We start from the raw sequence: 26,348 nt of genomic DNA on the forward strand, positions 1-26,348 counted from the left end.
CTTTGTCCTCCCTCAGTTCCCCCTCCCTTGCCTCGTCACGCCTTGTAACACTTGTGTATAGGCGCGTTATAAATGCCATATCATAATGCCATATCATATCATATAATATGTCTGTATTAGAAATCATCTACCCTGAATGGATGCTTTAAAGGCAAGACAAAATGCCCACATTGTTTTTGGCCTATCTCCATGGCAGCTGCAGACCTGCAACCCGGCTATGAGAAGGAAAAGCAAGGCTCCAGCGAGTATGAATAAATACATCGCTATGAAGGGAGGACATTAAATATATTGCCCATGGAGTAAAATATGCCCTGATGAAGGCCATACATGTAGATTGAAAGAGTGGAACAGAGGAGCCACCTGCACCTACAAACGGAGGCCAACTCACTGTCAACAGTGTATACACTGCTTTAAAGGGAGGTCATTATATGACATCGAGAAGAGGTATGTTGCCCCATGTGCAGAGTGACTACATTTGCTTGGACTGAACAGACATTTTTGGAATGGGCATAAATGATGTATGTCTCAGTCCTTTGTAAAGGAAAATGAAAAGAGGGGACTGCCTGAATCTGTTTTTAAAAAAACAATCTGATGTAAGATCTATACGACATATTTACTTACCCAGACGCACTTTATTGAACACGTTTTTTTTCAACTCTGTGATTTGTACTGAATTTAATAATTTTCAATGAAATAAAGCAATGTTCTTTTGAAATTATTAAGAGAATAATTGGATGGATATGTGGAGTAATTGGACGGGCCCTTTTTTGGATGCTATGATTAGATCCATGTAGGACAGGGTAACATGAAATGCCTCTATTCATTTTACAAGAATAACACTTAAATGCTCTACCAGTGTTTTGTTGAGAAAATTAGAGACCCCGGTGTACCAGGTTTTTTTTTTTATCTCCTGGACTACCCCCATGTCATTTTGATACATACTTTGGGTGATACCCCTCGTTACATTCCATGCTCCTGTTGAATGCTTTTGAAAAATAATTCCCGCAATCAAGCTGGATGTCTTGGTCCACTATTCGACATCAGAGCAGTCTGTGTCGGGGAGATCTCCTCCCACTGACCCATATTCCACGTTAACTGATCATGCAGACATTCTTGTAAAGGCACGTGTGTAGCCTTGTGTGAGGCACAATGAAGATACACAAAACCATACGCCACAGAAGAGAGGATAACTGCCTGGTTTATATCTCTGAGAGCGTGCTCTTGGGTGGGAGCAAGCAGGAGTTGCTCTGACATTTTGTGATATGCGTAAAACACGGTACTCTGAAATCAACAGGTTCCTAGAACAGAACAATAGCTAATGAAGAGATTTCAATCAAAGTTGGATGTGGATGGATGATTTCAAATTGAAGATATGCCTCAGCATCTCGATTTATTATCTGAAGTCTCCTAACTGACCCCAAAAAACCTGAGATAGGGTGCAATTTATTAAGCAAGAGGAGGAACGACCACAACATTCAACTATATTGTAAAACGTGTTCTTTAAATCCGTCTGTGGGGGAGAGTACTTCCTGTATTATAATGGACGTTGTTTCCTCTGTCCATTGCTCTTTACCCATGACGTCATTGGGGGTGGCGGCAGGGTTCTTACTCCCTCTAGATTGATATTAGTCACAATAGAGGGAGGTCACCTTGAGCAGCAAACATGGCTTCTGTATTAGCGTAGTTACACCTCCGAAAATTAAAAGAAACAGTGCCAAACCGTATGTCAGTGTGTGAGGGATAGTTTTATTTTAAGAGAACTGCCCTTAAAAGGTCCTTCTTTGAATGAAGTAGGCAAGTACTGCCTGATCGTTTTTTCCAGGGTGTAAGAAGTGGGTAAAAGACCTCGAAGGTGGCTTCAGAAGAAGACAATATTGGTGAAAACCACTCCCAAGATGGATTTTAGATTTTGGACTTTAGTTCTTAAAATGTGTTACCTGCATGTAATGTAAACTTCATCTTGTGTGCTTTCTATATGCTGGTTATCATAGCTTGGCATAGATATCTTCTATATACTGCCTGCGGATCATGTTTGCGTCGTTAACAAACTGAATACAAAACTTAAATACATATATAAATCAACAAAAACAATGTGAATAAAAAGATAGTTACAGGGGTACAGAGCATAAGGCTGCCAGTGTTACATTGATAGATAACAAGTGTCCATCAGATGTACCATGGTAGCAGAAAGTGCGCATCAAAGTGATCATGGGATACCATAGCCGCAGAATAAAATATGTTAGAGGATGTAGGAGGCAGCTGTGCTAAAATGTCTGCCCTCCACATATTGAAGCAGTTATTATTTAAGGTAGACATTGCTACAAAAATGTAAGTAACACGCTCCTTTATATGAGTTTTGATTTCATTTATGGCAGGGAATTAGTTGCCCCATAAATATGTGGGCTCAGAAACACTGATTTTATTTCCTTTGTGTCTGTATGGGCTCTACTAAAGCACCTTAACAGAACATAAGATGTGCAAGTTCTAGATCCTTCAGACATTACTGGAAAAGGGGGGAATGGTCTTCTTCGAAGGAGGAGGAAAAGGGTGGTCTGTTCACCCTAGAACAGCCGGGATTATGCCAGATGTTTAAAGCGTGTTTGCATGTTGGTGCTCTTATGTATCCCTTGCAAGCTGCATGGAATGCGCGGTTCTAGTGCTGCACATCTGCTGTTTGAGCAGTGGGAAGTGATGAGCAAATCATTCTGAGCCAAGTGGAGTGTTCGTCCTGGACCTAGATGCTAGTATGTCTTTTTTCACGCCTTATGATGTGAGGATGTGATCATTCCATCTGATACTGCTTGAGTAACCATTAATCACTGCAGTTGTCCGATGCGTGGTAGAGAAAGAGCAACACCTGTCATTCTCACCACTGGTCAGTTGCTGCTTCTTTATAACTCTTCTGCTAACCTCTTTTGAGTTTGTCTTCTCATTTCATAGAAAATAATGTAAACATTAGGAATGGCTGTATTGAAAAAGCACTCTTGAGAAAGCAACCAATTGTCGTGAAGCATGTGTGGACGGATGAGAAGCAGATCATAGCACACACATGAAACAGACGAATTTCAAAATGGAAGACTGATTGTGTGTGATCATTTTGAAACAGTATTGGTGACCACGTGGATCGCATCACACGTTCTCCGTGATTTATTTCCAGCAGCATTGGAGACAACCATACAACGCAAGGAGTCAGCACCGCACCCCACCGCCCTGCTCCCCTTCGGTAACGCACATCATGCCTTTCTATTGGACGGCTGCTATTCTCTAACCAGTCGCCCTCTGGTTACCCTTAAGTGATTTCAATTCTCTATGGATGACTAACAGCATCAGATGTCGACCACGTTTTCTACAGCTCCAGGCCAGCAGTTTCTCAACCCGTCCTAATCATGTTCAACTTCTACTGCAAGCCATGAAGGGACTTTCATTTCAGCGCAGTGTGATTTGCAAACAGGATCTCCTTTGTAGTGTAATAATAGTGTGGATTACAGGACATCTTGGGAGTAAAGGGTAAAAGAAGCGACTACTGGATATGGAAAATGGCAGAGTGATAATTGGCACTCGCCTAGAGATGTTGGCATTTAGGACAAAGAAATCAGGGTGCCAGCAATTGTGCCCCTTTCATTTTTTTGGAACGTTAGCGGGAACCCTCACAGGTTTAACTTAAAAGTATATGTTTGTGCTTGAATCACATGTAGAATTATGTTTAGTTTTCACTGTGATTATGGGCGGTTTTCTTTAGCTATGCCATCTTGCAATATATTATTATGAGGCTATTAAACGCTTAATTGCCCCAAGGAGCACTGCATTACAAGATGGCCATGCCAAATCACATGGCCTCCACAGGATGCAGAACTCTATTTTTCTTGATTTTAATATTTTCTGATTGTGGCATAGAGCGCAATAAAAGTGTATACATTTAAAAAGCAATGTAGTTCTTGGTCTTGGGAAAAGCTTGACTTTTAGTAGTCCAAACCACCTGGAGAGGCAAAGGTTGCAGAAGCTTGCACTTACTACAGGCATTACTACAGGCACGCAACCCATAATAGAGGCTGCGAATAGCGGTATGAAAAGTCAAGCTTTGCCCAAGACCAAGAATGACATTTTCTTAAATGTATAAACCCTGGAAAGGCCATTAACATGCTTGCTGTGTCTGCAATCACTGTCATTCACGAGGTTCTTTTGCACTGAATAGCGCCAAGCAACAGAGCATCTGTACCTGTATTCAATGACTCAGAGCGTGCCTGTGGCCTTTGTCTATCAGAGTTATTATGCCTGTGCTTATTTTCCATCCCAGAGACATGGGCCTATAATCAATGATCATTAAAGGTCTCCCGTGCCTGTAATCAGATAGCCTATCAATTCTCTGGCTCTAGTCCACTCCTTAACAGGCATCATATCGATACCCACTGTGGCTCAAGGTGCCCCCATTCCTACTAGGAGAACCCTCCTGCCCAGATCCTGAATTCCGCAAGACTTCGTACTCCCTGAAGAAGCAGCCATGCAACCTTGGCGAGCAGAAATGGAGGTGCTCATTTTCGCGATTCATGAGAGCCGATTCCAAACCTGGATGGGTGAATGCTTGCATCCAAATTTTTATACATCTAATATTTACTTACAAAGACAAGTTGCTTACCTCTTTTATGTCGTTCAGCTCCTCTTTACTTTTTGACATTTCCACATCTGTGGAAAAAAAAGAAAAAGAAGGTTATGACATCGATGGGTGGCAAGCATGGTTCATACTAGTGTAATTCAACAAGTATTTTAGATACAAAGGCCTGTCTTTCAGTGGGCACAAAGATCTGGAGAGGGGGAACTCTGTGTTTGGGGACAGTTTCAGTTTTCGCTGAGAAGGAAAGCTCTACTTCAGAGAGGTGGAGACTTTTTACAGATGGAACAGCTCTTTTCAGACATCTAGAATTGGACTAGACTAGTGTCACAGAACGCATGTACAAGCTCCACTGGAAAAGACCAACACATCTCAAAGAGCCCCTTACCAAGGAACAGGCCTGTGCTACGTTGTTACAAAGACTGCAGTGTACAATTTGGGCGACTCATTTTAATTGACCTACTATTGACCTTTTACTTTGATATGGGGTCCCCTCATGTCCTCCCTCCCTACCCCACACCTGTCTACTCCCCTAGACCCCATATGTATATTGGGTCTAGGGAGTATATATGTGTTTATTTGGTCGGCTTCCCCAAATTGTTGATTATCAAATGATAGTCTGTGAAACAATGGACACAAAACCCCATGCAAATCTCAGGATATGAATATAACTACCAGTGCATATACGTAGGGACAGAGCAAGGATTTATGGCTAAGAAACATGGGCATAACATACACCCCTACAGCCACGGCCGTGCATGACGGCTTTACTGAGAAGGCCCCTGTTCTGCTTTTATGTCTACTTATATAAGCAGTGAGAATCTCAGGAGCAACATCACCACAGTTTGCAGAGGCAAACCCTAGTTACCCTGCATTATGTAACTGATTAATACGCATTTTAAAAGACTTCAATTTGAAAGTCTACACTGTAAGTGTAAATCGACCAATTACATATACTGTGACGAATCCAGGCCATTTGTCCCTTCTCCCCAGGAGAGAGCCACCCCCTTTGAGGCTGAGGCGGTGATCAGCTCAGCAAAACCCTCCCTAGGGGTCTGGACAAGTGGGGCCCCACTGGGAAGGACTCCCTTCCCAGGGACAAGGACTCCCATTCCGATAAAGAACTCCCTGCCCTGAACACGCTATCTGCCTTCATTAATTAAAAAAAAAAATGTTGCTTCTGTTTTGAATACTTCTGTTTTGAATTCACTGACATTTCTCTTATCTCTTTGGCATCAGGTAATGATGGATCTCACCTGAACTCCACAGTCAAAGAAGGAGGACACACCCTTTTTGTTTGTGGCAACATAGATATAAGTACAAGGAACTTTGAAAAGAAGAGAGACTCCTACCAATGTTGGAGAAAAGCTAAGCATAAACGAGCCTTTGCATCATTGATGTTCTAGCGGGCAGAGGCACGCTGGGCTGCATAACCTGTGACAGCAAGGATGGCGAGTGAAGCACTGGCCGAAAACATGAGGGTTGGCGTTCTACCGACCAGGAAGCCGAGGTCTGAGGAGAGGCAAAGACGGAGATACAATTGTCTTATCTGGTGGCGCGATCAAGAAGAAGCTGTGGTGGGCTGGCAGGAAGTTAGCTGACTTGAGACCAGGCCACCTGAGAGAGCCGGGGTCCCTGATCTCCCCACACATCGGACTGTAGCAACCAAGCCAAGTAGCAATGGGGAGAGCCAAAAGGTTACGGGAGCCTGTGAAACCCGACAGAGACATGGAGTGAAGGCTACGAAAGCCGATGAGGTTACGGGAGCCAGAGAAAATCAACAGAGATTATACCATTGCAAGGTAAGAACATTTGAGTGTAACAGCTGGAAAAACTATCTGGGTTACGGGAGCCTGAGAAACCCAAATGTGCAAATACCCTATGAGGGGGATTGAAAGAGATATGAACAGTGAAAACATCTGAGAATGCTATCCAGATTACGGAAACCTGAGTGTGCAAATACCCTATGAGGGGGATTGAAAGAGATATGAACAGTGAAAACATCTGAGAACGCTATCCAGATTACGGAAACCTGAGTGTGCAAATACCCTAAGAAGGCGGGATTGAGAAAGAAAGATGGACACTTTGAATTACGGCTGTGAAAGCAACATAAGGTATAGACATTTTATAAGACAAGGTGAATAGCCGCCCTATCTTAAACAACTTATATACAAGAAAACAACTTATACAAGGATTACAGAACTTTGGGGAGAACCCAACACCTAGAAGGAGGAAGTGTTTTTCTGTTTGGGTTCCAGAAATCCTGAAAGAATGGAAATGTTTACAACAAGAGACAGTTTCTCTGTTAAAACAAAAGAAATTGAAACCCTGAATTGATACAAAGACTGGGAAGAATATCCTGTGGTGCTAAAAAGGGAACTTTTGAAACCTTGAACACAGCAAATATAAATTGGGCCAGGCAGATGCCGTGGTGGGGCTATTGTGCAAAGTCTCCCATTTGCCTTTTAGTTAGATGTTTTTTCTAAAGTGGTAGGGCCAGTTAGTTGTGTAGGATTCAGACCAAAAAACATTATTTTTGGGCTTTAAAGCACACCTTTGCTTTTAATTATTTAGGTAGGGAACTTCCCTCATATCGATAGGGCTAGTTAGGCGTTGACTCTAATTTTGAACAAACCCCTTGAATATGTCACTAACTCGTCCAGATCCTTCTTCTGGTTTGCCACAATACATATATAAGTATATGTGTATGTGGTGGAAGGGAAGCAGGGGATGGGCGAGTGATGGGGGCTACAAGGCATGGGGGACTCCCCATTCAACGAAAACAAAACTGGTAGAATTCAGGTTGACAAAAAGTGCACAACCAAAGTGTAGCCTTTTTTTTAAAAAGACTGTGAAAACATGTAGAACCATTGTATCTCTATCTGTGGTTCCTTTGGTGCATTATGTGGACCAGCAAATAAAAAGTCTGGTCGAAAAGATTTTAGTGCCCCGTTGAGTTCTGCCTCTACGCCATTGGAATTTCTTAACCAGACTTTCTTGCCGACTTGTTTAGACAGAAGAAACTTCCTCTATGGAAAGCTGATACTACGATTGTAAAGATGCGTCTCCTTATATAGATCATGGTTGATTAAAAAAAGCTGAGATGTATGTTAGCACTTTAACTGCTCCGCAATCCGAACAGGCTTGACTAAAGCGTCAATATCCTGTTCATGCTGGCAAAATGGCCTATGGAGTTCCACCGGCGTAAGGATCATTGTGGGTAGCTTGAGAGACATGTGTACCTGAACAAATATCTGGGTATTCAGGAGCCGAGCAAATACGTTTGAAAATCTCATGAATGGGCCTTTGGCTTAAGCTGAGGATATGACACTCCTACCATGGGTGGTGTGATGAAAGGTCGCATAACCTGGGCATCGTATAGGGACATGGTGGATGCTTTGGGGACTTGATGCTCACAACCTTAATGAAAAGGTGCCCAGATGCATCAGATGTGGTGGATCCCTCATAGTGCCTCTGCATGCCCCATATCTCCCACGACCTAGTCTAGGAAAAACCCATCCCCACAACTCCAGTATCCAGAAGGGGGTACACCATACCTATAACTGAACCCACTGGCTCCACTCCCATAAGAAATGAGGTGAGGTACACTAAACAAAAGTGATAGAGAAAGGACATTTATTCATCACCACTCAAACTACTAAGTCTTTAGTTTAGCTTCTTCGTTTGTGCTCTCTCGTCTCTTTTACTGCTCTGCTATCCTTCTCCGTCTTCCTACCTATCGACTTGTCCCTCCCCGTTAAATCTATAATGTACCCTTACTTCTTCATTTAGCTCCCCATGCCTCTGTTTTTTCTGCTTTACTTTCTCTTCATTGGCTTTCTTTTGACTCTCAACTAATATATCCTCTAGGGAGGATAGTTTAGGGTCAACGTGCTCGTCTTGGAAGCAAGACAACACGGAGCACTACAGGTTCGATCCCCGAGTCCGCGCTTAGAAACCTCTGGGTATTAAGCGTGTTATAAATAACCTATCATATTATTTAATTTTCTATGACTTTTTTTTAAATGCCTCTATTGTCTTGTTCCATCTTACCTCTCATCTCTTATTTCCTTGTATTCCCTCTCTCGTTCTCTCAGGTCTCAGTCACAATTTCCCCTAGTTATCCCTCATCCCCTCATGCCTCATCTTGCTTTCATTCTTTTTCTCTCTTCGTCTGTAAATTATGGAACGCTCTCCCTTTATCTATTCATTCTATTTCCTCTTTCCCTCTTTTCAAGATTCACCTCAAAGAACATCTGCTCCCTGTCTGATCAAGATTTCTTGATGAGCCTTCACTTATGTCTACCATTTGTATAAATGTGTCCAGTGCTTTGGCGAAAAGCGCTATAAAAATACTATAAAAAACCAAATACCAAAACACCCACCCTCAAGATGAACAGCACAGTGAGAAATAATCCCCTCTCAATTTTTCGGCACGGCTTAATGTATACAAAACACTGATCGAGCCATTAAACCACTCTGGAAGCACCAACTCAAAATTCACAAGGAATAAGGATGCCAGCTGCCCAAAATATTTGAAATTCCTCAGGCTTATACTTCTTTACCTTCAAAGAAGTCAGCAAACCAAAGAGCGAGGGAAAGAAGTTACTCACTAAACACACACCCAGAGCACATGGCATGAATTCCAAATGGCCACGATTTTCTTTAAATCCCCTTGCCTCATGTTCTGAACTACAATGCCTCACTCTCAATCAGATTACTGCAGAGCACTACTAGACCACCCCAGTTTAACAGGGAGTAGAAGTAGAAATCTGCTGCACACAGTATAAAAGAGAATGTTTCCTTAGTCTGGGAGAATGGAAGTAGGAGTGTTATCAATATGAACCCAGGCTCAAGGGAGAGACTAGGAGAGCTGAAAAATTGCAGTGAGGCTAGATGAGGACTATCCCTTGCAGTGAGAGACACCTTGAGGGGAAGCAGACCGAGGAATAAAATCAGAGTTGGAGAGCCAATGCCCCAGGAAGAAAACCTGAAAGCCTGCTGGGAACTATATTTCCAGGCAAGGGAGGAAGATAGCTGCCAGTAAAGGGGATTGTCATTGTGGATCCGCGAGCATGATTTTAAGGTGACATTAGAGTAGAAAGGTGAACTCCACACCCAAGAGAAATGTGATATAGTCATATGCTGAATGTTATATCTCCAGAAGAGATCAATGTGTGTTGAACCACGAAGTGGGCTAGATGCTACAACCCTGAGACTGTGTGTATTAGATGAGGGCATCCTGGCAAGGACAGTAGGATCTTTAGATAGCCCATTACTCCCATTTAGTCACTCATCATGAGACATTCAGTATGGCTACACCTCTGAGCTATGGTGGGACACCTATACCCTTTAGGCATTAATCCTTCCAATACCTTGTAGGAGTTTGGAACCAGAAATGCAAGCATGGGATCATAAACTGCTAGACCAGGGACGCTTAGAAGTCTTTTCTGGCCCTATCAGATTGAGAAACACTGAACCTTTATTGTTTTTATTTCATTCACATGCATCATTTGATCAACCCAGGTCAGATAAGTCATACTGTTTTGTTTCTGACAAGTTCCTTTGTCCCAATGGGCAATGTGACAGGGCCTGCATTCAGGCCCTGTCAAAAAGGGGGGATGGGGCAGCAGAAGTAGCCAGGCTGAAGACGGCGGAGTTGTGATGTAGCTGTCGGCACTATGACGTGGGGTGCGGCAAGCATCATGACACTGCCCCGCCAAGGGATACGGCCCAGGAAAAGAGAATGAAAGGATGCGACAGCCACAATAACACTAGCCGCCACAGTGCAGAGCCTCACGGAGTCCACTAACCCACCAGTGGGGCTAATTTCATTAAATTCAAGGCCCTCAGGGGGACTTTTATCCTCCACTACACCATCAGGGACCTGTATAGGTAAAGGGTCCCAGAGAGGGCTATAGGCATGCATGACTCCTGGAAGCCATTGCAAATTCCAGGTTAAAATTACAGCCCGCTCACATTGTTGAATTGTATTTTACTTGTCCATTTGTATAACACCTTTTACCATTATTATAGTCTCAAAGCGCTGGTAGTGGGAACACCCTCGGAGGACCGAGGCCTAGAGTGTTGGAGATCACCGAGTTAGAATGAGTGTGTGCATTTGGTCATGATAAAGCTTATTTATTTATTTATTTATTTATGTTATTTGTATGGTGCAGTACGAAAAGCCCTGGGGCATTGGGTCGCCTGGACGTAACATACAGGACAAGAAACGGAAAATACAAATCAAGGCAGGACATTTAGTGGGGCTGGCCAGGCTCCAGTAGAAGCAACCCACGAAGACCAGGCATGTGGATGGGTATTGAGGGGGTTCAGGAGATGGCTTGAGTGCTAGAGACTCGCTATGTGTCCAGCGCCCTCAAATTTGTCATGAATAAGGGGCAGGGCTTACAAGCTCTCTTCAGCCCTCCCTGTGACACCCCCCTCAAGGAAGGCAAGTCATTTGCTTAGGTAAGTGGACAATCGTGGGAAGGATTGGGGTATTTAAGTAGGTACGTGTGAATGATTCAGTGTGGGTTAGTTGGGTGAGGACAGGAGTTGGTGGGGGATGTCCGGGAGACGAGAAGAGGTGAGAGCGACCCGATTGCAGAAGCTATTGGAGAGGGGGGTTCTGTTGAGTATTTGTGAGTAGTGGAGAGTGTGAGAAGTAGAGGTAGAGTAGGAGTAGCAGGGAAGTAGTGGGAGTCGGAGGTAGCAGTAATTGTAGGAGTAGTAGAGTGGTGATGGGAGCAGGAGGTGGAAGTAGTGGACGATGCTAAGTCTTAGTGAGTGGCAGTGGAGTAGGTAATAGGGAGTGTTGGTGAGTAGAAGCAGCAGAGAAGTAGTAGAGGGCGGTAGCACAGGTTAAGTATGGAGTAGAAATAGTAAGAGCAAAATACCTGCACGTGCGACAATGAGTGGGAGAATAGGAGTAACTCAGTGTAGGGTGAGACAGAGATAACAAAAAGAAGAATAGCATGAGGCAAGGAAGTAGAGTGAGAGGAAGGAGGGAAGAGAAGCTAACAGAGGTAGAGGGGTAGTTGGAAGAACAAGCAATAGTAAGAAAAGAAGTGAGATCAAAGGGTGGAGGGGGGAATACAGAGTGAGAGATCAGAGGGACAGTGAGGGCGTCGGAATAGAACAAATGAAGAGACCAGTATAGTGATGGGTCAAGTAGAAGTGGGTGTGAGAGAAGTGAGAGTGACACCGGGCGGAAGAAGGCCACATCCCAACCTTCCCTGAGACTACTAAGCAGGTTATGTTAGGAAAAGCCTAGAAACCCAACAGGGAGTAAGACAGCCATCGAATCAAGGAAACAGGCTATAAGCCTAAATCGGAAAAAGACAGGTGTTACCATTGACTAGTACCAACATCCACATAAGGATGGCTGGGCTAGGGAGGTGGGCAAGATCGGGTGAAGTCAAGATAGACAGGGACAGCCCTACCACAAATTCCCCAAGGACGCACTTAGCCCAGAGAATTATATGAAATTCCCTAGCCTAAGTTTATTGTAAATATCCAACAAACACCCTTGGACTTGAGATACGAGTATGCATGGTTCTTTGTTGCGGGCCGCCCCATTACAGCATTCATCCAACCTTAACCTTCTAAGATGATCAAATACAGGTGTTGAACTATTTATTGTTGTCTCGAGTGCTCTGTCTGTTGCACATCGTCATAGCGTTTAGATTTTGTGAGGATGGTGCACTTAATTGTATCCTACCTTCCTTTGACACTGCTTCTGTTGCAAAATCAATTTTTTGTTTTTGATTCTGAGTGCTATTTAGCACCAACTGAAAGTATCAACAATAAACAAGTTGTTGTTTTTCATATACTGTACTTGAAACCAACATTTATACGTATCTCTGTATTTACTTGGTAGGAATGCTCAACTCGGCAAGCAGTTCCAGAGATAGCATCCCAATTTAACTGCCAACCTTCATAGGGCATAGAACAGGAGATATGGAGTGACGTTCATCAAGATGGCTCCAAAAAATCATTAATATGAATCAACCACAAAAAAATTAAAGTCTTCCAACTCTCAACCTAGGATGGGAAGCCTACTAGGGTTAATGCCAGACCTAGTCCTTCCCCCCAGGCAGGGGCTGGGAGTTGAGAGGTTTCTGCCCCTTCTCTTTATGCATGTGCCTGGTTGAATGACAGAGGTACCACTTTCTATCACTGCACGCCTGCACAGCCCCCTTCTGGCCAGTGTCTTTCTCTTTGCTTCCTTAATGCAACTAATACATCACCCGGAACAACAAAACCACCACCACCAGACCGTCGTAAGAAGTGGACACCAGACAACAGAGCATCGGAACAATCAGAGAACCAGCTCAGGAGCAGCCATCCGCTTTGCGAGCTAGACTGCCTGTGCAGAGCAAGAGGGTTCTGTAAGACCGTGTCTGAAGAGTGTGTCAAACACAGGCCAGGCAGGTGTTGCACTGGGCACAGAGACCCCATTGGGACCTGCCCACTTCCGAACAATGTACTACTACTCACCAGTACAGCAGTTGCGGTGCAGCGACTTCTATAAACCTATATCTCCATGCCGGGAGTTCCTCACACAAACTGGGACATTAACTGTGGTAGGCCGGCATGGTGTGAGACTGGTGGAACTGATTAGGATAAAGGGAATTGTGCTTACTCCACTTTTGAAGGCTTTGATGTTGGTAAAACCCTCCCAAGGAAAAGAGCAACGGGCGGTTGGCCCCATGAACCAGCAGAAGAATTAAGCCAATGGAGGGGGAAGTGGGAGGATAAAAGGGAGTACAGGAAACAGGAAGGTGTGGGTTATTCGGGTGTGGTCAAGGGAGGAGCAAGAGGACCAAGAGACCAGGTGAAGGAAGGACGGAGCAGAGGACTTATGAAGCAGTAAAAGAGGTGAGGTATTGGTTGGTGGAGCGAGTGGTACTTGGGTTTGCTTGTACGTGCAGGGTGTGTGAGTGAGAGGAGCAGAGGGAGAGTATGGGATGAAAGAAAGGATGACTGAGGAAGTGAAAGGAGGGTGCCTGATGTAGAAGATGTGTGCGGAGTGAATAGTAGTGTGGAGAGGGGAGTAGTGGTGACAAGAGGTGAGCAGTAGAAGATTGGCGTAAGGGTTGTAGTGTGGCGAGTGAAGTAGTGCAGAGAGTAGGAGTAGAGTGGAGATGGGAGTAGTAGAATAAAGGAGAGGGGGGATAGTAGTGTTGTGGAGTAGTGAGATTAGTGGCAGGCAGAGAGAGAGAGAGAGAGCGAGTAATCTTGAGTAATACCAGGGTGGAGGCAGTTGCTAGAAAGAGGGACATTAGCGGGACAGAGGTGGAAGTGTTAGTGAGTGAGATGAGAGACCGTGGGCGGTGTAGGATGAGGAGAGTAGGAGTAGGTAAAGGAGCCTGACAGCTAGAGCGAGAGGAATAGTCAGGCATGGAAGGATGAGACTGAGTGTGGCCTGAGTGGCTGAAAGGCACCAAAAATCCAATCTAAGCAATCCTGGGGTTCTTAGAGCAAGGAGCCGCTAGATTGTTCCGCGAGGGAGACTTAGATGAGGCATTTGCCTGAAGGCTGTCACCTTTATTAAGGCTGGCTTAATACAGTAGGGGTTACCGATCTCAGGTTAATGGATGCCTGGGTCAGGGAGGGACTGCCCATTCCTCAATTAGACAAGCAGGCGTCCGTAGAGAGAGACCTTGACAACAAAACAAATACAAACCCCTGAACTGTGTTCAAGAGATGAAGTGTTCTAGAAGTCATCTGTGAGAGCACGTGATTAAAAAAATTGGGAGCTGGCTTTCAAATAAAAAAAGAATTCAACACCACTTATGCGCAATATAAAAATAGTCATAAATGCTCACAGAGTCAGGGAAGTAATACACAGATATAGTGAATACCTTAGCATACACTTTACAAAACAGTGGCTTTAATTGCAATTCCAAGATGCAGACACTCTTCAACACCTTCTTCTCCCTTCTGGATTTGGCTGAACAGTGCGGTAGGAAAGTAGGAACGTGGGTGTGTTGCGAGTCATATGCAGCTGATCGTATCACAGCCAAGGCCACATTGTGTCTCCAAGGTTACAAATGTCAATGACGGGAGTGAACAGATTATAAGCCCTTTTACATCTGGCCCTATGGGGCTCAAATGGGAATGGGGAGTAATTTTTACCGGCAATGGGGAAATATAGAGTCCGCCAGGGCTGTAATGCCCCTGTATTTCCCCATTGCCAGGCGCTGTAATAATTTGCAAGTTCGGCGGCAGCCCGCCGGTTTTACCGGCAAGGCTACCACCGAACTTGGAATGAAGCCCTAAGTTTAGTTTAGACAAGTTTAATATGTATAAATAGAGCACTGTGCTTGTCCGGCGCTAACCCCGGTGCTAAAGAACATGCAGACCAGGCGCTACAAAATAAGAGGAATTTATGAGCGATAAATCAAAATCTTCAATGATTTATCAAAATCCCAAGGCATCATCTGGGGCTCATATATTGACAGGCAATGAATTGAAAGGTTTATAGGCTAATTACAAAAAGAAGCGACCTCGAGTGGACAAACACTGGTAAACAGGCATTATCACCAGACATGAGTTATCAACTATAATTAACGCCTGGGACTCTATCGGCCAAATGTATTGATAATGAACCTAGAGTAGATTTGATGACAGGAGCTGCAGGAGCTGCGTATTATGCATATGGCCTTGGGTTTATTGTGTCTGGTCATTTGCAGCCAAGCAATTGCTCTGAGGGTTGCAGGGATATGGGGCCTCATTCCGAGGTTGGTGCTAGTCACCATTACCGGTACCATGTCCGTCCTGGTTCAATGCGCCCTGGTTCAATGCAGTCTAGTCCGACCTTTGCGGGACCGGTACGTCCCCATTGAAAATACCATTCCCCATTCCCATTTGAGCCCCCATAGGGTTCAATGGGAATGGGGAGGGTGCTAATAACGGTACCGTAAATTACGGTACCGTTATTACCTCTGAAGTCCCTTTGCGGGTCCCGTCCTTAACGCCTGCTAATACCAGGCGTTAAGGAAGGACCCGCAAAGGGACCTCGGAATAGGGCGCAAAGGGATTACCGGCCCTGGTGTCATTACCGGTCCCCGGTATCCCTTTGCGCCCAGCTTGTAATGACCCCCATGGTCTCCTTGTCTCAAGGGAAAGATAGAGTAGGCAGCCACATTTTGAATGCATTGCGGTCGTGGACTAAGTTATAGTCATCTCAGCGTCACATCCGCTTACTTTTGATTGATGCCCCATAAAAGCATAAGAAACAAAACGCGACCACGAATCCTACAACAAACCATCAGGCATCCTTCGGATCCAAAGAGATGTCTTACCAGTGCACTGAGAAGATAGCAGTTACTTTACTTTCCCCAAGTACATTTCAGAAGAAAATATTCCAATCCAATTACAGGACAACTCAGGGCATTGTACTTTGAATAGGTTCAAAATGCCTTTAGCTGCTGCCATAAAGTTCATTTGCAAATTTAACAAATAAAGTCAAGGATAGCTCCATATACAAATGTGAAGGGTATGTCTGCAACAAAGAATAATTCGAAGGATACAATAAATACAACTGCATCACTAACGCAACACTTTCACCCAAACACAATCACAATGATTTGTTTTACTTCGGGAGATCTTCCTTATTAAATGCCCCTGTTGCTACTCAACCGGACAAGAGATACATTTTATATATTATAAGGGATATATTTATACCGATGTCCGCTCATCATAGCTTGATCGGTTGCACCAGCATCATTGCCCTGAGTACCAGTGCAACCCTCGGAAAAACTCCAAAGCATAGAAAGTAACATTATCAGGCAGTAGGGAGTACAAAGCAGAAATGCCTTGGACAAAATCAAGAGCAGAGGTAGAACAATGTTTACATTAAAGGACCAAATGATTAACACGTGCATTAGATATTCTCAGGATTTGGAATCCTAGAGACAAATAAGGTCGGACTGGTCTTTCCTTGACCACCTACCAATGCAAACAGCTAATGGAAGCAGCCCAGACCGTAAATACAGTGAAAAAGGTCATTTGTCCTTTGCGCTTAAGGGAGGGATGGGGAACTCTGGAGGGCAGGGGCCACCCCAGGTTCTGTGATGCAACTCCTGGAGGTGATAAACAGAGATTCCTCCAGAGTTCCCTTAGCCTTCCTTTTTGCGATCGGGGGTGCAGATACTGCCAAGCACGGGGAAGGGTCGCTGCGCAGACATGGATTGTTTCCATAGAACCAAGATTTGGTTCTATGATGTTTGCTTGAGAACATTCGTTCGAGGCCCATTTGCTTGAATTTTCTTTTTATTTATTTACACATTTCGCTGGAAAAAAAGAGGGGGGAACCCCCTGCAGCACCTCTGCATCATCCCCACCTTAATATAGAGCGAAACCACCCCCCGCAGCAAATGTTGCAAAAAAAGACTTAAGAAAATGGCCCATGAACAAATGAGCCTTCATACATATGGGCTTGTACCCCAATACTTAATACTGACCTTCCTGAGAGACAAACCCAAGAGAATAGGCCTGAGCCTAATTGTTTACCATTTACACAATTAGCGAGGGATTGTGAACTGTTAGCAAACCCTGCTCAGGGGTCTATGCCGGGAGTGAGAGAACAGATTTAGCGCATGTTGAGTGTGAACATTCCTGTATGGACTCTGGATCAGGGCTCAATAGAATTCCTTTAGACGTCACTGACAACCCATGCGACAAACACTTGTGCTCAGCGCAGAACCGGCGTAGAGGAAGGCAGACACTTACAGGGATGCAAAGCGACTCAGGCTCCAAGTCGAGGAACCAGCATTACTATGCTGGCTGATTCCGTATTTTCTCACTTGTTTCAGTGGGGACGGGGGCAAGGATGACCTTCATTAGCACAACGCTGAAAGGAAATCATTATAAGCGATCATAACGATGGGAGGAGATGCATCTATTGAGCAAGGACCAATTACAAGGCAGCAAGCCCATAGGGAAGTTGACACAGAATCAGAGACCACACTTTGTCAAGCACCTTATCAACCTGTACAAAAAACGAGGCAGAAAACCCCTGAGAGTGCAGGTGGAAGGATGGTGTCCAGGAGGGAGGGTGGTGACAGGTTAAGGAATGTAAGCGAAGAGAAGGAGCAGAGTGTGTTACCGTGTGGACACTGTGCATTGTATGCTGTCAAATCAGCTTGAGAGTCTTTTTTCCATGCCTATAGTTGGAGGCGGACTGAGGCGGAGAAAAACGCTGGCATTACAGCGAAGCAGAGAGACCGTGGATCACAGTGTTTTACCGTGTGGACATGTGCATTGTATGCTGTCAAATCAGCTGGAGAGTCTTTTTTCCGTGCCTATTGTTGGAGGCGGACTGAAGCAGAGAAAAATGCCGGCATTACAGCAAAGTGGTGCAGAGTGTATTACGGTGTGTTCCTGAGTTAGCCCTTGATGCACGGCTCCGGACCGGTCTCAGCGGTCGGCGGCAACAGGTCTCCAAGCATGCAGGTAAGAAGTGATTTGGGCTCCTTGTAATGCTTTGCTTGTCTGTACTCCGCCCCCAACATGACATCAGTGTAATAGTCTACAATATCAAAGATTTCAAGGGCTTTGACATCTTACAACTTTAGAATGTAATTTGACTAACTCTCAACTGCTGACACTAGACAATTTTACAATCAAGTACTCATTCTCTCATCAACAGCGGGGCATCAGTGACCCTCCAATCGAGAGGGCAAAGGGTTGGAAAACCGTACAATGGGGATAAGCCTGAGAGTTGGCGTATGCCCAATTTAAGACGCAGGCGTCTCAGTTGGAGAGACGACTTGAAGGCTCTGGAATTAGACAACATGCTGTGTGAGCAGGACATGGAAATCGCTATGTCCCAGTCATTGGTGGCGTGTACATCCCGTTGTGACCAAATAACATCAATCCCCTCCAGTCCTTGCCCAGTCTCACATTCTATGGGACCCATACTAAGGAACGACCTGGAATACACATTATCCACATCTTCAATAAAGCGGATCATAACTAAGGGGATGCTTAACAAAAAGAGGTCCCTGAGTGATAGTATACTTAGCGACGGACGTTTTATTGAACAAGCACAATCTGCCGTCGAGGAGATGTTGCCTTTGACCCACTCCTTGATTAATGGAAATGGATTGAGTGAAGTTTTGGATCAAGAGTCTTCTCTGGAGCCTCAGCTGGTCAGGCCTTGTATTAAAGACCAGCAGCAGTCGACAACAGATTCAACTCAGAGGAGTTCACCATTGCACTCCACCCTTTAAGCCCTGGGTTTTGTTTTAAACTCCTTGGTCAATGCTTTTGAATTATTGAGGACAGAAGTCCACTCACATTCGGGAACACTTTTAGAATTGACATGGGAGGTGGGGGCCTGTGAGTCCTCATTAGTGGGTCTGAGTTGCTTGGCAACTTCATCTTTGTCCAGGGACTTGGGACTCCTCAAAGAAGAAAGTACTAATCAATCCGCGATGTGTAAGGACATTAAGTCCAACTTGGTCGATCTAGACCAGGAACTTCAGTCAATGAGATCTGAGCTAAAAAGCCTATGGGTGGATGGCAATGTGGGGAAACCGCCCAACACGGCATGTGTTACTGACAATATTCCTTTTGGACGATACCCCATTCTCGCAGTCAACACTGGAAGATTTCTTTAGGTTGGTGCAGTCTGGGGAGGCACTGTCCGAGAGGGCCAAAACAGAGCCTAATGGATGAACCCCATGAATGACAAGACCACAGCTATTGAACTAAAAATTCTGGAGGTACCAAGGATAGAGGACCTAAAGATTGTAGCCACATTTTCTGCAGAAATAGGTTGCATTGAAGGCCAAAAAAAAAACAAAGGAAAGAAACAAAAGGATGCTCTGCTAAGAAATGAAACGCTCAAGGAAGTTATTCGGACACCGATTGAAAAACCTAAGAACAAAAAGCTGCCAAAGCAATACAAATCTGTGAAAAGGCCATGTTAGAATGCTTTAATCAATCTTTTGCTCAGCAAGCGGATATGAATCAAGTGAATTAAGGTGATGGGGTATCTATGGGAAGTGCAACACTCCAACCGCGGAAAAATCAGGCTTGATCCGCTGTCATTAAAATCAGCGTGGGTCAACAAACGGTAAATCCCATTCAAGGGAGGATAGAACCAATATGCTTGGAACCAATCTTTCTTAAGGAAATAGCTAAGCAGGGCCAAGAGCACAGAATTACTGACAAAAAGAAGTTGGTTCCCACATTAGCGGATACAACAAATAGACACTGTTTGAAAGGGCCAAATGGTGTTGGAGCTGTATTAATGGTAGATGAGGATTTTCAGTCACTTGAACATCGTAGAACTTGGGTATGGATTGTGAGTCTCAAATGAATGGGGCTGTGGTTGACTGGAATGGTCAATATGTATTAAGGAAATAAGCCCTTTCTCCTTACCCAGAGTATGGTTGAAGAGAAGTTACCCCAATTAAGGGTCAAGCCAGCCTGAACCAGTGAAATATTTTACCAATAACAAGACAAATCCAAGACCTCTACTTACTATTTTGAAGAGAAGAGAGTGTTCATTGGAAAGAGATAGTCATGAGGGTAGCTTAAGATCTAGAAATGGGGGTGATGAAGGAATTGAGAGGAAGGAACGGGGTTGCAATAAAAATAAGATCTGGGCTATGCTTCCAGAGATCCTCACTGAGGTCTTCCAGGTGCTGAGCGGTGTGGAAGATTCTCATTAGTTAATTAATATTTGAGGTTCTTCAGTTGGACCATGACCTGATTCTCTTAGAGGAGACATGGTTGAGGGACTCCTTTAAATTGGATGGCTTTACAATTTACAATCAAGCTGCAACCAATTTGAATGGGGGGGGGAGAGATGCATTTGGGAGTCTGTGGGTGGCAATTTGCAACAATTGGGTGAAGAGTACTGAATAACTTTTGTTGCAGAGACTGGGCATTCCGCCAGTCAGGATCTGTCTACCCCCCTCAGCCTCTCCATAAGTCAATGGTATGGATACATTTATACTGGAGCCCGGCCCATTCCAACTTGGAAAGCTTTTTGGAGGAATTAGCAGATGTATTGATGAGCATTAGGATCTCCTTCCCGGAAGATATATTGGTTGCTGGTGACCTGAACTCCAATTATTAGGGGGAGAGTTCCGGGAGTGCATATAATGTGAGATTGTTTGTGAATAGTCGAAGAGGGGCAAACTTCTTCAAAGAATGGAATTTAAACATCGCCAATGGTAATGTGGCTGTGGACATTCCCCTGGCTAAAACATGGAGAAGTGGCTCTTCAGCTTCCACCACTGACTATTTAGGACTCTCTAAGCATCTTCTTCAGAAATGTATGGAGTTGAAGATTGTTGATATATGTACTAGTGACCACATACGCCTGTCGGCAACTTTTAGACATTTTATATCAGGACATCCCAAATCGGTATATGCTGCAACACTATCAGTAAATCAGGGAAGGAATAGTGTGGCTGTGTTTAAGCACATAAGGAAGGATCTACATTCCAAACTGGAAGATCTTGTAGGAGCTGTTAATCCAAGGGCATTAAAGGAACTATACCATTCTAAAAATGTTGTCAATCTTTTATGGGATCTAGATAGACCAGGGTCTAAACAAGGTTCCATGCATAAACCTCACATCCATAGTTTTGATTCAGAGACCAGAGAACGGAATTGAGTACTATGTAGAAATATCCAAACGCTAGCAAGGGAGGAGGTACAATTGGAGGTATTCCTTTGGGAAAATAAGGCTCTTTGCAAACAATACAGAAATTGGTCCAGGAATAAAAAGTTTGAGAGAAGTCACTCTGATGGTTTGTCTATGCTAAAAGCAGTGACGGAAGGTAGTTCTCGCATTTTCTGGGGAATTATTAATCCACAGAGCCAAGATCAAGCCATAGTACAATCAAATATGATCACTGAATTAGCATGGGCAAAGTATCTTGCTGGGATTTTTGAGGAGCTGCGGATTGGGACCTGTAGTGAAGTGGGATATCCACTTCGACGAAGAAGGGTTCAAAGGTCTAATACGTAGCTCCTCGAGATCCGGGGCAGTGGCACCAAATGGCCTTGCAAACAAAATGTTGCATTCTTCAGTAGGTCTATGGACATCTATCTTGTTCAATCTTTTTAATAACATCATAAAAACAAGTAAGTGCCTGGACTCCTGGTGCAAAGCCATAATAATACCCATAGATAAGAAAGGTGGTCGGGAGGACCCGTACAATTATCATCCAATCGCTCTGATGGATATCGAGAGCAAAGTCTTCTTGAGAATTATCCTGAAGGAATTAAAAGACAGGGCAGCTCAGGCAAATATTATCTCAAAATTCCAGACAGGCTTTCGGAAGGGACTATCCATGACTTTGAATGGTCTAGTGCTAAATATCCTAAACACAAAGCGGCACAAAGATCGTCCACTCTATGGGGTTTGGATAGACTTTTCCAGGGCCTTTGACACAGTAAATAGAGGTACATTCAGGTGCAAATTAAAAGAGTGGGGTATTCCAGAGAGTCTTCTAGCGATTCTAATCCACCTCCACGGTAACACTGTGATGAGGTGAGATTGGCTCACAAGGTCACTTGTCTTTACCTATTCCTTCTGAGGAGGGCTTAAGGCAGGGATGCATTGTAGCTCGCTGCCTTTTTAACCACTTCCTCGCTGATCTCTGGAGTAAACTAACACCTCATTCTCTAGCCGCTCCCTCGATCCGTACTCTTAAAATGAATGGGTTGCCCATGCAGATGATGTGGTCTGGATGGATAGGTCTCCAGCGCCTAATTACAGCTTTTGAAAACTATGCATCTTATAATTACCTTTTATTAACTCCAGTAAGACTTTTGTTATGTCTTACAACCACCCAATTAAAAAAAGATACAAAGCTTCCAATGGAAACTTGCTAAACTGAGTTTGTCGGTCGTAAAATAAATTAAGTACCTGGGTTTTATGATCAGATCGAGTCCCTCTAGAGGCAGATTTAGAAAAAAAGTTGATGCAACTTATTTGCCAAATGAAAAAAATCCTCTATGCTTTTTGAATATTCACCCTACTACCATTAACCAAGGTGATTCTGATCCCAATGTATGGAACTGAGAAAACAGCCCTAAAGATTAACTGGCTACGAATTGACGGTTGGATTTGGAAAAAGGTTCTCAACTTGCAAAGTTCGCTACCTATGGCTAGGATACGTTATGAATTAGGACTACAATCCTTACAATCGTATGCCGAATGAAGAAGGATTTTGCTTTCTAGATCTATCTTAAGTCCGCAGAAGAACATGTATGTAGATATAGGCTGTTTGATGGAGAAAAAACACCAACGACTGTCTCATGGTGTTGAAACAGGATGCAATTCCCCTGTAACTGAAATGTCAGTTGTCAGAAAAAGATCTGATTGATAACCTTTGAAGTTGAAAAAAGTGATTAGTCAGAATTATTGGATTTTAACAAGGGCATCGTTTGTCGACATGAAATTTTACAAGAACTTCCTTGTAATGGATACATCTTTAGGCCAAATGCTAATTGGAGGGCGGATTTCCTCTGGTTTTGCATGAATTTATACCACCCGTGATTTACAGAGAATTAGGAATCAAGGGACTCGGGTGGACGGTTTGTGTAATCTCTGTATCTCAGGCGAGCTACAAAATGTGAAAAATTATATCATGTGTAGGTACAAGACAGAAAAGGGTTGAGCACTTCTCTCGTTTTGTTCATAATATTGAATCTGAGGAAGCAGGGAGGGAGATAGTTTTATCTTTAGAAGTTTTAAGGTTTTTAGCTAAAATTGAATTATTAGGGTTTGAATGTTTGTAAGATTGGGAAACAAATGGAAGTATTTAATTTAATGAATTGGGTTGGTCTGAATGTTTTCTATACTTTTTTGTAATGCATGTTTATGAATTTTTCTTATGTACTGTGAAATGTCACATGTTGACTAACCACAAATAAAACAAAGAAGGAGGAGGGGAGAATGTGCAGAGGCTAAACCAAGAGGACCACACAGATGGAAGGGGGTCTGTGTAGCTGATTTGAGATTGTTGCCTCGTCCTTCCAGTACCAACACAGTGACCCTGGCTGTGCTAAGCATCAAGATCCAACCACAACCAATACCACAGTTAGGACTAAGACCTATCCTTGATGCGAGCCCCGCCTCGTGAAAGAAGTGTTCAGGGACACTCTAAACTCTGAGACTTTGATTGAACACTGTTCTGTGCATATGCCCAAGACTTTTGTTTGTTATTCTACTAGTGATGGACCTCACAAACTTTGTGTTGAACTTCCTCTCCTCCATTGAGTTGTTTTGTATGGGTCAACTACTCCTCATTGTACCCCATCCTGTATGTCATCCTTAGATCCAATGCTATGTCATTGTTTTCATGTGTTCTGCAATCACCACCCATCATAGCGTGTAAGAGTGGACCTGTGCACTGTAACTGTTCTGGAGGAAACGAACACACTTACCATAGTGATTAGTTGCTCCAGAAGCTTTTGGCCAGGGTTTTATGGGTCTGCTAAATGGAAGTGGAGGCTGTATGCCTAGTCCTTGAAAGCGTGCCTCTGCATTCACCATCTGACACAGCCCGTTCTTCCTCCATTCCCTTTTTTCATAATCGTGCAGCACCACAACTGAATCGCATAGTGATTGCCACAGATTGTCTCATGGTGGCGTCACTGCATCCCACAGAGAGGGAAGTCCTCACATTACACAACAGACAGATGTGAAATTCATAGAAGAACAACTGAATGAAATGACCTCAACACACCATTCGTCACAGAAAAATTGGTAAGACACAAAGAATCATTAATGTGAGCTGATAGATGACTCCAAAGAAAACATCAACCCAAAATGCAACCTTTTTGACATACTCAATGTAGAAACAGAAACAACAAAACCAAAGGCAAAATTTGATTGAAAAACAAGTCAATATCAACTCAAATTACCAAACGCCACTGTTAAAGCACAAACAAAACCCAGAAGACAAAAAGATACACTGCAACCTAGTCAAGGCCAGATCAATGTCAAAACACACATCAGAGACATAAAAACTGCTACGCGATGGAGGGAAAAACATCCTTTCAACAATGAAACCTGGTTAACTAAAAAGTTCAAGGTAATAGCACACGATTCCCTATCCAACAACTTCAAATTGAAACAAGCCAAATGAAAAGGAAAAAGAGGAGGAGATCTCGCTATTGCACACAAAGACCAGCTAAAGAGGCCAACAGCTTCACCAGTAAACCTCCGAAACAGCGAATCATTCCTTATGCACTTAGCCTTAGACCACCAAACCAACCTATCATTTCTACTGATCTACAGACCACCGACATACAACCCTACCTTCACAGACACACTTGAGTACGCCATCACCAATATTGCCATAAAAAATGATCACTTTATCAAACTGGGAGATTTCAACATTTGGTTCAAAGAAGAAAACATCGTCTCACCCAAATCAATTTGCAACTATGCAGCTGCAACGATTGGTGAAGGGAGCAACACACACAGTAGGCCACCCAAGAGATGCAATCTTTCACACAAAAAACCTCATCACAACTGCACCTCCAAAGCAAATCCTCTGGATCAGCCCACCAATGCAAATACTAGCTAACCTCCCAAAATCCTCCAATTTAGAAAAGAAACTGGAAATCCATAAACACTGCGGACCTAAACACCAGACTGGAAGCCACAAAACCATCAATCACCATCTTGGACTCAACCAACATCGAGGAAAGAACTGAGACAATTAAAAAATGGATCGCAAAAAATACTGGATGAAATTGCACCAGAAACACCGTACAACCCATCACTAAAAAAAACAATTGAGATAGTTCACACTTCACCTCGGATCACTGAAGAAACCAAACAGGAGAATTACATACCAAAGACAGTACCAACTATACAAAGCCGAAATAATGAAAGCAAAAAAGACATACTACAAGTATCGTATCACAAACTCAAGCAACACTGAGAAAGAGATGTTCAACATCATCAACAATATAAGAAAACCAACAGCTTGCAACAAAGCACTCACACCCTCACAAAAGCTATGCAATGGGCCTCATTACGACCCAGGCGGTAAGTTACCGCCTGGGCCGTGACTTTACCACCATGCCATGGTGGTTGGCGGACTTACCGCCCCATTCCGACCTTGGCGGGGCGGTAAGTCCCCAATCCCCATTTACCCTTCCCCATTCCCATTTTTGCCCCATAGGGCATAATGGGAGTGGGGAAGGCGTTAATTACGCCACCGTAAATTACGGTGGCGTAATTAACTCCATGGTCCCTTAGCGCCATGGATTTTAACACCTGCTAAAAGCAGGTGTTAAAAGCGCCATGGCGCTAAGGGACCTCGTAATTGGCGGTAAGGGGTCGGCGCAGCTAACGCTGGCGTAAACCCCTTACCGCCAGGGTCGTAATGAGGCCCAATGACCTTGCAGACCACTTCAAAAACAAAATCACGAATATCCAGCTAGTCATTATGTACATGCTCAAAAACACCAACTACCCCCATAATCAGCCAATGCTGGAACCATCTACAAAACTAAACAACTATCCACAAATTTCAACAGAAAAATTCAACAGCCTAGTGAACAAAAGCAACAGAGTCGGCTCTCGAGCAGACCTCTGCCCACCAGACATACACAAGACTATCATCACCCAGATAACACCTTCAGAATATTTCCTCAACATCTTTAACCACTCACTAGTAACAGGAAGTGTGCCACAGGCCTTCAAATCGGCATTCATCAAGCCACTCCTTAAAGACCCATTGGG

At 43.9% G+C, this 26,348-nt stretch overlaps 1 protein-coding gene across 4 annotated transcripts in view; it reads right to left on the reverse strand.

The window, feature by feature from the left end:
* JSRP1 (junctional sarcoplasmic reticulum protein 1) overlaps window positions 1-26,348 on the reverse strand; it is an 835,213-nt gene that overhangs the window by 231,737 nt on the left and 577,128 nt on the right. For all 4 annotated transcript variants that reach the window (XM_069649526.1, XM_069649523.1, XM_069649524.1 and 1 more), the window contains one exon: window positions 4,634-4,680. In XM_069649526.1, the coding sequence (XP_069505627.1) occupies window positions 4,634-4,672 (39 nt within the window). In that variant the 5' untranslated portion in view covers window positions 4,673-4,680. The remainder of the gene's footprint in view (window positions 1-4,633; window positions 4,681-26,348) is intronic.

This window comes from Ambystoma mexicanum, chromosome 1p (assembly GCF_040938575.1).
Source record: "Ambystoma mexicanum isolate Mex_15411 chromosome 1p, UKY_AmexF1_1, whole genome shotgun sequence".
Lineage (NCBI taxonomy): Eukaryota > Metazoa > Chordata > Amphibia > Caudata > Ambystomatidae > Ambystoma > Ambystoma mexicanum.